This window comes from Mirounga angustirostris, unplaced genomic scaffold, assembly GCF_029215605.1.
Source record: "Mirounga angustirostris isolate CCGP_5_RB_7025 unplaced genomic scaffold, mMirAng1.0.hap1 SCAF_10, whole genome shotgun sequence".
Classification (NCBI taxonomy): domain Eukaryota; kingdom Metazoa; phylum Chordata; class Mammalia; order Carnivora; family Phocidae; genus Mirounga; species Mirounga angustirostris.
The window spans coordinates 124251990-124262892 of record NW_026991718.1 but is presented as its reverse complement, the minus strand read 5'-3'; the positions used below and the strand labels follow the sequence as shown (position 1 = coordinate 124262892).

Sequence of the window (10903 nt, the reverse complement as noted above, 5' to 3'; positions counted from 1 at the left end):
CTCAAATAAATAAATACAATTTTAAAAAAGAGAAGAAAGAAAGGATCCAGGGCTGGGGCGGCGGGGGGAGAGGCGGGGAGAAGGCGCAGAACTACTAGACGGGGAGGGGGGGGAGGCAGGGACCACTAGGGGTCACAGCAGGTGTTTAATTGGTACCTAAAAGCCGAGGAGAGGTCGACTCAACCTGCCCTGCCCCCACAAGGCGCCTCCTCTTACGTTCTCTTGTTTCTCCCGCAGGCTCCGGGCCCGGGTCGGGACGGCCCCCCGCCCTCCAGGGATCGGCCGGGCCCCAACCAGCACCCCTCTGAGCGGGGACCATGGCGCATACCGGCCGCGGAGGCGCCGCCTGGTGATCCGGCCGCGGCGGCAGCGAGGGGGGCGCGGGCGGGGACCCCGGGGGGCCGTCCATGCCCCGGGTGCGGCCGCGCCCCCTCCCCCTGCAGCCGGGCGCCCCCGCCGCTGAGCGGCGCGCAGGGCCGCGGGCCCGTCCGGGTGCCCCGTCGGGGGGGGGCGGGGGGGGGGCGGCGCCCCGGCGGCCGCGCTGAGGCCAACCATGTGACGCGGCGCCGCTCCGTCGTGCCACCGAGCGGCGACGCCCCGGTGCCTCCCGTCCAGGCTCCTGGGCCCCGGCCCGGCGCAGGCCGAGCATGAGGCCGCGGCCCGACGGTCGGGGGCTCCGGGCGGGAGCCGCGCTGTCGCCCGCGCTGCTGCTGCTGCTGCTGCTGCCGCCGCCGCCGCCGCTGCCCGGACGTCTGTGGGCGGAGGGCAGCCCCGCGCCGGCGGCACCCGGGGCTCGGCAGGACGGCGCGCCGGGCGCGGGCCGCGTGAAGCGCGGCTGGGTGTGGAACCAGTTCTTCGTGGTGGAGGAGTACACGGGCACCGAGCCCCTGTACGTGGGCAAGGTAAAGTGGGCCCCCGCACCCGCTGCCCCGCGCCCGGACCCCGGAGACACCCACCTGGAGACGCTGAGGACCCGGCCCCCTCCCCCTCCCCCCCACTCCCCAAGTCCCCGTCCCTGGTGCCTCCTCCCCAGCCCGCGCCTGGCCGGGCGGACTGACTGCAGGGTGGCGCGCTCCGCAGGCCGCCCCTGCCCCACGGCCTCCTCCTGTCCCCCTCCCCTGTGCATCTCAGAGCAGAGAGAGCTAGTAGGTAAACCCAGGCCATCTTGTAGCTGGATGCATCTAGAATGTAGAAACAAGTTTGCAAATCTGATCGTGTCACACACATACTGTCCCCACTCTGCTTAAAATTCTTCAATAGCTTCCCATGCACTTGGGGTCAAGTCCAAATTTCACTGGGCTGCCTACAAAGATCTGGCTCCCCTGTAGCCTTACCTGCTGCCACATTCCTCTGAGTTTCAGGCCCAGGGCTCTTCTGATGGTCCTCACAGCGCCCTCTCCTGCCACCGCCCCTTCCCTTCGCCTGGGTTATTTCCTCCCCTGAACAGGTCAGTCCTGCTCCTTCTGCTGTTTACTTTATACTGACACTCAGGTCTCCACTCAAATGCCACATGTCCAGAGAAGCCGGCTTGATCACAGCAGGCTTAGACAGATTCCCCTGACTATGGCCATTCGTCCCTGTCACGTGCCCTCCAACGTCCCCACAGCTTTCCTTCACAACACTTAATTATGCATGTATTTGTTTGATTATGCAATTAATGTATATATTTCCTATCAGACCGTGTTGGTTTTCTCACTGTTATATCCAGCACCTAGGACACACGTTCTTCATAAACTGTTCATATTGAATGAATGAATGAATGAATGAATGAAAGCTACTTTCTCAAACTGAGTAAATGCTGGCTAATGTGGCCAGCATTTACTCAGTTTGAGAAAGATCTGTGCCTTAGGGGTATATGAAGCTGGGAAGGACTTTTGTGCAGCCATTCAATTCCTAGCCCCTCATGGGTGTGATGCTGGAGAGGCAGAGGCAAGTAAGATCCAGCCTCTGCCATTTGGGGGCCCCCCAGAGTATCAGAGATGCTCTGGTACATGAAAAGCTTCACAGGTCAGCACCTAGCAGCGAGTAGGCATTCCGTAAATGGTATCTGTTGGCTGGCTTGGGGAGGAGAACACACCTGAGCAGGGTTTTGATGTATGAGTAGGAGTTCGTCGGGCTGATGAGAAAGAAGGCATACATAGCCTGTGCAAAGACTTGGAGGTCTGAGGGAGCCTGGCTTAGTCAGAGGCTTGTCAGCAGTTAAAGTATTGAGGCGGAGGGTGCTGGTAGGGCACAGTTCTCTGGTTTCTGCCAGTCAGCTTTCCGGGAAGTTTTGGCCAGCAGAGTCAGGGGAGGGGACCAACCCTGGAGTTTCCCATGTGCTTAATGGGTCCGAGAATTGGGAGGCTGATCAACCTGCTCAGGTCAGAGGCTCAGGGATCAGGGAGGGGAGGAAGGCCTTGATGTAAATCTCCCGGTTTGTCTTGCAGGAAACCTAGATTTTCTCTGGTCTAGACATAGTAATCCCTGGTCCTTGGCTACTTTCCCCTCTATCCATGTCCTTGCTCAAGGTCACCCGGCAAACTAGTGGCAGAGCCTAGGGTTCCTGACTCCCAGGCAGGGCAGTGAGATGGTGGGGCTGGCAGAATGGGGTGAGGGGATGGGGAAGGAGGGACCAGTTCCAACTAGGCTGCAGCTGATGGTGAGGTGACTAAGAATGCAGGCTTGAGGGCCAGAAGCACCTGAACTTCAGTCCTGCGTCTGCCAACCCACAAACCGTATTACCTTGAACAAGTTACGTCACCTCCCTGAACCTGTCTCTTCGTCTGTAATGGGGGGCTAAGAGAGCCCTCTTCCTGGGGTTCCTGAAAGGATTAAGGAAGTAAATAGCAGATACGGTGTTCAGCTTGCAGCCTGGTTGGTTGTTCATCGTTGTTTTCTCATTATTCTCCTATGAAGCACTTAATCCTTAAACGGCAAGGTGGAAATCATCGTTCCCTTTTGTAGCGAGGAAACCGGGGACTGAGAGAGGGCAAAGTCCTAGAGGGGGCAAGGAACTTGGCCAGGACTTGAACCTGTGTGCGTCGGAGGCCAGTCCCAGCCTGATTCTCCCAACCTCTCTGAGACATCTGGGCTTGGGAGGTGGACTTGGGTCCAGGAAACCCCCAGAGAGGCAGGGAAGGACTCGCACATCTGCCTAAATGTCAGCTTGGTGCCATCAGGTACCTGAGCTCTGTTGTCTGCCCAGCAGCTGGGGCTCCGAGGCCTCCCCAGCCACCCAAGTCCTGAAGCCTTGAGAGAACCCACTGCTGATCCAGCACCTTGCACTGCATCCCGCTGGCCATTAGCATCTCACCAGCATGCAGGGAGCCCCACTCCTGTCTCCAGGAACCAGTCTGTGGCCTTAGAAAGTCCCTTCATTATAAGTCCAGGAAACTGAGGCTGGAGGCAGAGAACATCAGACCAAGGTCACCCTGCAACATGGTGACAGAACCAATCCTAGAGACCAGATTTCTGGACACCAGCTTGGGGCCCAGTGCAGTGTAACTGCCCTTGACCGTGAGCCAAGCATTGTACCCGGTATTTCTTCTCCTTGGGGCAACCTCTCCTAACATCCCCACAGCTGCCACGACCATGTTGTTCCCCCCAGCCATCATCTTCACCCAGAACCCCCCTCTCTTATTCCCAGAGCCCACCTCTGTGCGGGGAAGAAAGAGAAGTTTCCATCTGTTTGCAAGCATTTGCCCAGAGCATACTTCCTGTGGTGTGGTATATAGTATGTGGTTCAAGGGGGCCAGCTGGAGCCAGGCTGCCGGGGCTCAAATCCCAGCTCTGCCCCTTATTATCTCTCTGATCTTGGGCACATTACTTAACCTCTCTGAACCTCAGGTTCCTTATCTGTTGAGTGAGGCCGTTACTACCCCCACCTCAAAGGGTTGCAGTGAGGAATCACCGAGTTAGCATATGTCAGGAGCCTAGAAGAGCAAGCGCCTGGCACCTGGTGTGTGCTGGGTATTAGCTTTTATAATTATAGGTCTCGCCTGGTATTTCCACCAGCTTGAGCATCCCAGCTACACAGACACTCCCAACCCCTGCCCAAACCCTGAAAGCCTTCTCAGCAACACATGTCCTGGTTTCTCACCCCCAAGTGGTGGGGGATGGGAGAGAGGGAGGTGGTCACTTAGCCCACACCTCCCTCAATATTCAATAGCAATATGAGGAATATGAGCTTGGACTTTTTTTTTTTTTTTTTAGATTTTTTTTTTTTTTTTTTTTTTGAGAGAGAGAGAATGAGAGACAGAGAGCATGAGAGGGAGGAGGGTCAGAGGGAGAAGCAGACTCCCGGCCGAGCAGGGAGCCCGATGCGGGACTCGATCCCGGGACTCCAGGATCATGACCTGAGCCGAAGGCAGTCGCTTAACCAACTGAGCCACCCAGGCGCCCCTGAGCTTGGACTTTTAAAAACCACCCGTCCCCTTGCCAGCCGAGCCCCACCTTTGTGCAGGCGATTGCATGTGCACACATGCATACACACACACACACACACACACTGTCTCTCTCTCTCTCTCTCTGTGTCTCTCTGTCTCTCTCTCATACCACGCTCGCTCTCTCGCTCTTTGGGGAGAAAGGACTTCTCCACGGTTTCAGTGAATTCACTGCTTCCCGGTCCCCCGCCCCAGGGAGCCGCTTGGAGCATCGTCCTTGTCCTTGTCGAATTCCAAAGGTAGCTTAGCAACAGCACCATCCGCAGAGTGAACCCCGGGCGCCCAACAGTAACCTATTTTACAAGCTCCTTCTCCATCACTCACCGCCAGGCTCCTGTCGGCACCCGCAGGAACCGCTGCGGCCCGTGGTTGTCGCCTCAGCCTCAGCATCCGAGGCTCCCTCCCTGGTCCTGCTCCCTGGGCAGCCTGGCCCGCCTCTTCCCCTCACCTGCCCCCAACTCCCACCCTCAAAGCAACCTCCCAGATTTCCATACAGTCTGGGTACTTTGACTAATCCCTTTTCTGAACTGTAATTTCCCCTGAGGCTTCTGTCAGCTGGATGTGGATTTTGTAGGATTTTTTAATTTTTTTTTTAAAAAGATAGAATTATGGGGTCAGCACTTATGACCAACTCCTGTGGGCGGTGAGATCTATTTTAGATATACAGCAGGATTAAAGTGGGGAGGAGAGCAGATTTAATTAAGTTGCTAATATTTAAAGAAAATTGATGAACTCCTCGTTTACCAGAAGCACAGGCGTGAACAGACCCCTCATTCCGGGGGAGGCTTTTTATTTGATTTGCTTTCCATTTAAATCCTGGACTCGTTTTATTTGCGTAGCTGCGCTGTCCGTTTAATTGTCTTTAATAAGGAAAACGTACCTCTGCTCGCATTTAATTTTGATTTAATTAGGAGGAAGTAATTAATGGCCTCGTAAATCCCATTTTTCAGTTCCCCCCGGGATGAGAAACCATCACTCTTGTGTTTTTCACGTTGTTTATGATCCAGGGCTGGGACCTGCAGAGGGGTAATCTCCTCTGGGGCTGTCCACACTTGATGGCAATGGATAGAACCCAGGATGTGGAATCAGGCTTCAGGATCACCCCTTGATGGCTAGTGTGTGACCTCACAGGCCCTCTCTGATCCTCAGCTTGCCAACCTGTGCAGCAGGGAGGGAATAACCTCTGATTGGCAAATTCCTAATGGGACATCAATGAGGTTGCAGTAAAGGGTCTAGAAGTGTGTCTAGTGACTCTTCTCTCTAGTCTAGCTCATGTGTACCTGGAATTTAACAGTGACTGGATCCTCCAGAAACCCCAGAAGGCAGGTGGGGTATTTTAGTGACTGTTATATATTTCATTCTTCATTTATTTGATATGTTTGGTGCCATGCCTTGTGCTGGGTGCTGGGTAGAAGGAAACAAACAGCCATATGCTTGGTCCTCAAGGAGCTCACATCTCACACTTGCACGTGTATATACTCTAACACACACACACTCTTTCTCGCTTCCCCCATATTTTCTCTGCAGGCCTACTCAGGACACCTATGTGTGCCAGGCATGGGGAGTTCAGACAGGCATGAATCAAAGTTAGTACACACCCCTGAGGCCCAGGACAGCTAGGGAGACAGATGTGCAACACTGAGGTGTTATGGGGGAGTGTGGAGCAGAAGGGAGTGTGCATGGGGCAGGACGAAGGCTCTTCAACCAAACGACGTGGGGGTGGGGGAGCACCTAAGAGGACTGCCTGAAGGAGGAGACAAGCCCAGTTTAAAAGACAAGAAGGTACTAGACGATGCCCTTGTCTCTCCAATGGGTCAGGATTTCAGCCTATGGTCTTGTGTCAGGAGATGGGGGATGAAGTGGGTGACCCTCAGTCCCTCCTGAGCCCAGGGTGGGAAAAGTAGAGGGCACTGATCTGCACTGAGCACTTACATCGTGCCAGGAGTTTCCACACATTATCTTATGAATCGTTGGAAGGCGTGGGAGCCATATCGTATCCTTTACAAATGAGAAGACTGAGGCTCAGAGAAGGGTAGCCTCTGGCTCAGGGCCATGCCACAGGCCAGTGGCAAAGCCTAAGCTGGCACCCAGCTGTTCCTGATCCCGAAGCCCATTGTCTCTCCTGATTTGTGATTTGCAGTCCTTTTCCAAATGATGAAGTAGAGGCCCAGGTAGAAGAGGCCACCCAGGACTGTGGCCGGCACAAGGCAAAAGGTGTGTCCAGGCCTCTCCCCCAGCCAGACTGACAGACTGCAGAGGCTGCAGAGGGACAAACTGCACTTTGGAGTCAAACAGACGTAGGCCTAGCTCAGTGTCCTCACCTGGAAAAAGGGGATACATCCACGTGCGCTCCGACGTTCAGTTAGATTTCTGCAGAGGCCCCCAACACACCTGGCACGTGGTAGGCACTCCATACACAAGAGCGCTGGCCTCCAGCCCCTACTCACAGCTGAGCGTCTTGGGAAATGTCCTTCTGGGGCTAGAGACACAGGCACACCCTCTTCATTCCAGAGCCAGGACCCACGCGGGCAGGGCAGACGGCCCCCGCCCAGCCCAGCCCCACAGCTCGCAGCTCGAAGCTCCCGCCCCCACCTCCACCCCCACCCCAGCCCCCACACCCCCGCCCTGGCGTTCAGCTCTGTCTGACTCTGCAGTCCCCAGAGAGTGGCCACTGGGCCAGCGCATGAGCACTATGTCATCCGTCACTGAAGAAGAACATTGGTGACATCACCGCTGTCTTCCACTCCCTCCTCCCCGCTCCTCACTCATGAGTGATCCCTGTCCGGGATGTGAGTAAGGTCTGCAGGGACGTGATAGAGACCCAGGGAGCAGAAAGGGAAGGCAACAATGGCCTACTGAGGGTTCAGGCCATTACAAACATGCTCTCATTGAATCCTCACCACACCTGTGCCAGGGAGGGCTTGATCTGATTTCTCAGGTGGGAAAGCAGAAAAAAATGAACAAGCCCATGATCACAACATTAGTGTGATGGAATCAGGAGATTGGCTTCCTGAACTAGGCTGTGAGACACAGCAGGTGACTTCCCCTCTCTGCATTTCCGTTTTCTCATCTGAGAAATGGGAAGAATCATGTTTCATAGGGCAGCGATGAAAACTGATAAGATTATCGCTGTTAAGCATCCCCCCACGTGGTGTCTATCCCACCCATGGCTTGGCGGTGTTTGCTGACTGTGTAAGCAGACGCCGGGTCTGATTGGAAAGTGGGTGGAGGCACTGGAAGAGGGAGCAAGTTCACCCTCTCCTATCCCCACGTCCCCTGGGCAAAGGTGGAAGGAAAGCATAAACAGCAAACAGGAGAGACAGGTCTCCTCATCCCCAGCATTGCCAATGATTCAGGGCTGACGTCCTGAGATAATTTTATTAGGGGCATTAAACTGAGTTATGAGGTTTTTACAATCCAGCCACTTATGAGAAATCTATTAACAGTAACTGGACAGGAAGAAGGCTTTTCAGTGGAGCCCAGAACGGGCATTAATTGGGGCAATCTATAACAGGACGGGGACCCGGGAAGGTTCCACCAGACGCCTCCATTTACTCCCCGCAATTTCTGCTGAGAATCAGCAGACTCGCCAAAAAGAGAGAGATGCCCATTAATCGGCTAATGAAATATGAAAATGTTTATGGGCCATTCAATCTTCCAAATGGCACTTCTATAATCCACCTTTCAGACACAGAGTTCCACCAGCAGAATTTATACCCAGGCTCCTCCTGCGTGGCAAGGGGTGGGTGGGCTTTCATCCCCCTTCGTGACGACTTCATTGGCACCTGTTGTCCTGCTGAGTGGGCTGGGGTATGTGGCATCCTGACCTGAAAGGGGCCTTAGGGATTCTGTCACTCACACTCCATCTCTACGGAAGCTTAGAGCGGAGCAGGGACCCACCCAAGGTCACCAGCTTCATCGGACGCTTTTCCCTCTGCTTAGAGCCGCCTCAGAAATGTGGGCATCGGAGGATCAGAGCCAGTCCGACTAGTGCATGTCAGAGACCTAGGTGTTTCTGTTTGGGAGAACAGTCTTGCTACTGCTTTCTTGCCTAAGAGATCTCGGTTCAGTGAAAACAGCCGGGGATTTGGAGCCTGTCGGTGGCTGGATTAAATCCCAGTTATATATAGCTAACATTTAGTAAATAACATAATAGTAACGATAGCTACCATTTATTGGACACTTATTATGTCTCAGGCAGGGCTGATTTTCAGCTAGTACATACCAGTGTCATTGTGCCAGTTGTTAAGATAGTGAAAAAGCTCCCCCCCACTGCGGTGAATGGTCTTTCTCCTCTCCCTCACCCCAGTTCCCTCAGCTCCCCCGACCTCTCTCCGTGACCCAGCAGCCAGAGGGTCCTGCCTGGCCTGGCCAGGGTCCTGCTGAGGTAGGACTCTGTGGCAGGGCCCCTGCTGGGCTGGCTGGTAGATGTCGCATGTCCCGCGTGCCAGGCAGGTGCTAGCGCCTTCTATAGACTTTAAACTTTAGGTAAGTCCATGAATGGCTTAGCACGGCGCCTGGCATGGAGCAGGTGCTCCTTCAATGTGCCTTTCCTCCCCGCTCCCTTCACTCCCCGTCCCCACCAAGCTCAGAGTCTGGGGGCTGGGGTCGGACCCATAACTCAGAGTGGGGTCAGAGACAGCCATTTGGAAGCTTGATAGAAAGGCAAACTCCGAGGCCCCGCCCCGGACCCACTGACTTTCCTCCCTGCCTCCCCAGATCCACTCGGACTCCGACGAGGGTGACGGGGCCATCAAGTACACCATCTCAGGTGAGGGCGCTGGGACCATCTTCCTGATCGATGAGCTGACGGGAGACATCCATGCCATGGAGCGCCTGGACCGGGAGCAGAAAACTTTCTACACACTGCGGGCTCAGGCTCGGGATCGTGCCACCAACCGCCTGCTAGAGCCCGAATCGGAGTTCATCATCAAGGTGCAGGACATCAACGACAGCGAGCCCCGCTTCCTGCACGGCCCCTACATTGGAAGTGTGGCCGAACTCTCACCCACAGGTGGGTGGCAGGCTGAGCCAGGGGCTAGGGTGAGGGGAGCCGCCGGGTTCTGAGGGAGAGCCTGCGGCGGGGACTGGCTGATAATCTGGGGAGATGCGAGAGGGACAGGAGCTGCTGCCCCAGGCAGGGGGTAGAGGCATGAGCCCAGGTGCCCACACGGGCTCAGGCATAGTGATGACACGGTCACAGCTGCACACATGACCTCAGACACATACATGGACACCGTCCCCACGTGGACATGGGCCTCCGGGCGGCCATAGCAACACCCTTGGGCATGGGCACCCCCACAGGCCCAGCCCCACTTACAGGCATGGGCACAACTGAACACGGGCACGCCTACAGCTGGGAAGAACAGGGGTGGCACACAGCTGGAACGAGGCCCAAGCGCACATCCAGACACGGCCTCACACCCGACAGAGCCTCATACAGCGCCCCTCGGGAAGCAGCCCCACACGCGGATGGAGCTTACGCACAGACACGGTCACCTACAAAGCCACAGGCCAAGGCCACCAACACACGTGCCCCGCCCGGGGCCAGGCTTCCCCAGAGTGTAGCCACAACAGGGATGAGCAGTCACAGAGCCCACAGCATCCAGACAGCTTCGTTCCCTGCCCAGGGGAGACCCCAGTACCCCAAAGCCCAGCCCCCTGGGAACAGGTCCACAAAGACGCCTGAGCCCCAGACGCAGGTCAGCTGCACGTAGCCAGGTACGGCCACTAGCGTGCAGGGGCGCTGGGGACGCGCCATGATACAGGTAAACCGGGAGCCCACACACCAGAACCTCCACGTGCGAGAAGACCTCAGGCGAGGCCATACTCCAAAGCTCACCCCCACATAGCAGCGGGACACTGAAGCGGAAGGTTGGATGAATATGCCCGCTCCCACGGTGGGGCCCACTTCTCCCCGGGGCTCCTGGGAGAAGCCGGAGTCATGGCCAAGGGGCACAGCCATCTTCTTCCACACAGGGTTGGCCCAGGCACCCGGTCGAGGGCTCAGGGCTGCCCCTCTCTGGGCCTTCCAGTCCGACTAGTGCATGTCAGAGACAGGGGGTGTCTGAGCTCGTGGGAGAGGGTGCAGTCAACCCCCGCGTCCCCAGATTGGGCTAAATCTGGCAGCTTGGTGGGTAGAGAGCCGGCAGCCAGTGACGGAGAGGAGGAAGTGGACCAGAGATACGGGTGGGCACAGAAGGACGGTGGGAGGACAGGGAACAGTGAGGGCAGGGATGTGGGTGCAGGCTGGTGCACACACACGCAGAGGTGCACACGTCTGCCTGGTGTGCACATGCGTTCACACATGCGTGCGTGCATGTACATGGCTAGTCAAACGGCACTTTAAGGCCTGTGCATGCATATGACATGCTATGTGTCTATTTGAGTGTATCCGTTTATTCATTTGACAAGTGTATAGGAAGACCTACTATGTGCTGGGCACTGAGAACGTGGCATTAAAGAGACAGACAAGCCTC

General features: G+C 56.1%; 1 protein-coding gene across 1 annotated transcript in view; it reads left to right on the top strand.

The window, feature by feature from the left end:
- The first annotated feature begins 647 nt into the window (after positions 1 to 647).
- The window catches only part of CDH22 (cadherin 22), a 66991-nt gene continuing 56735 nt past the window's right edge, over positions 648 to 10903 (top strand). Inside the window, exons 1-2 of the mRNA XM_045883884.2 lie at positions 648 to 902; positions 9144 to 9438. Of these exons, the coding sequence (XP_045739840.2) occupies positions 648 to 902; positions 9144 to 9438 (550 nt within the window). The remainder of the gene's footprint in view (positions 903 to 9143; positions 9439 to 10903) is intronic.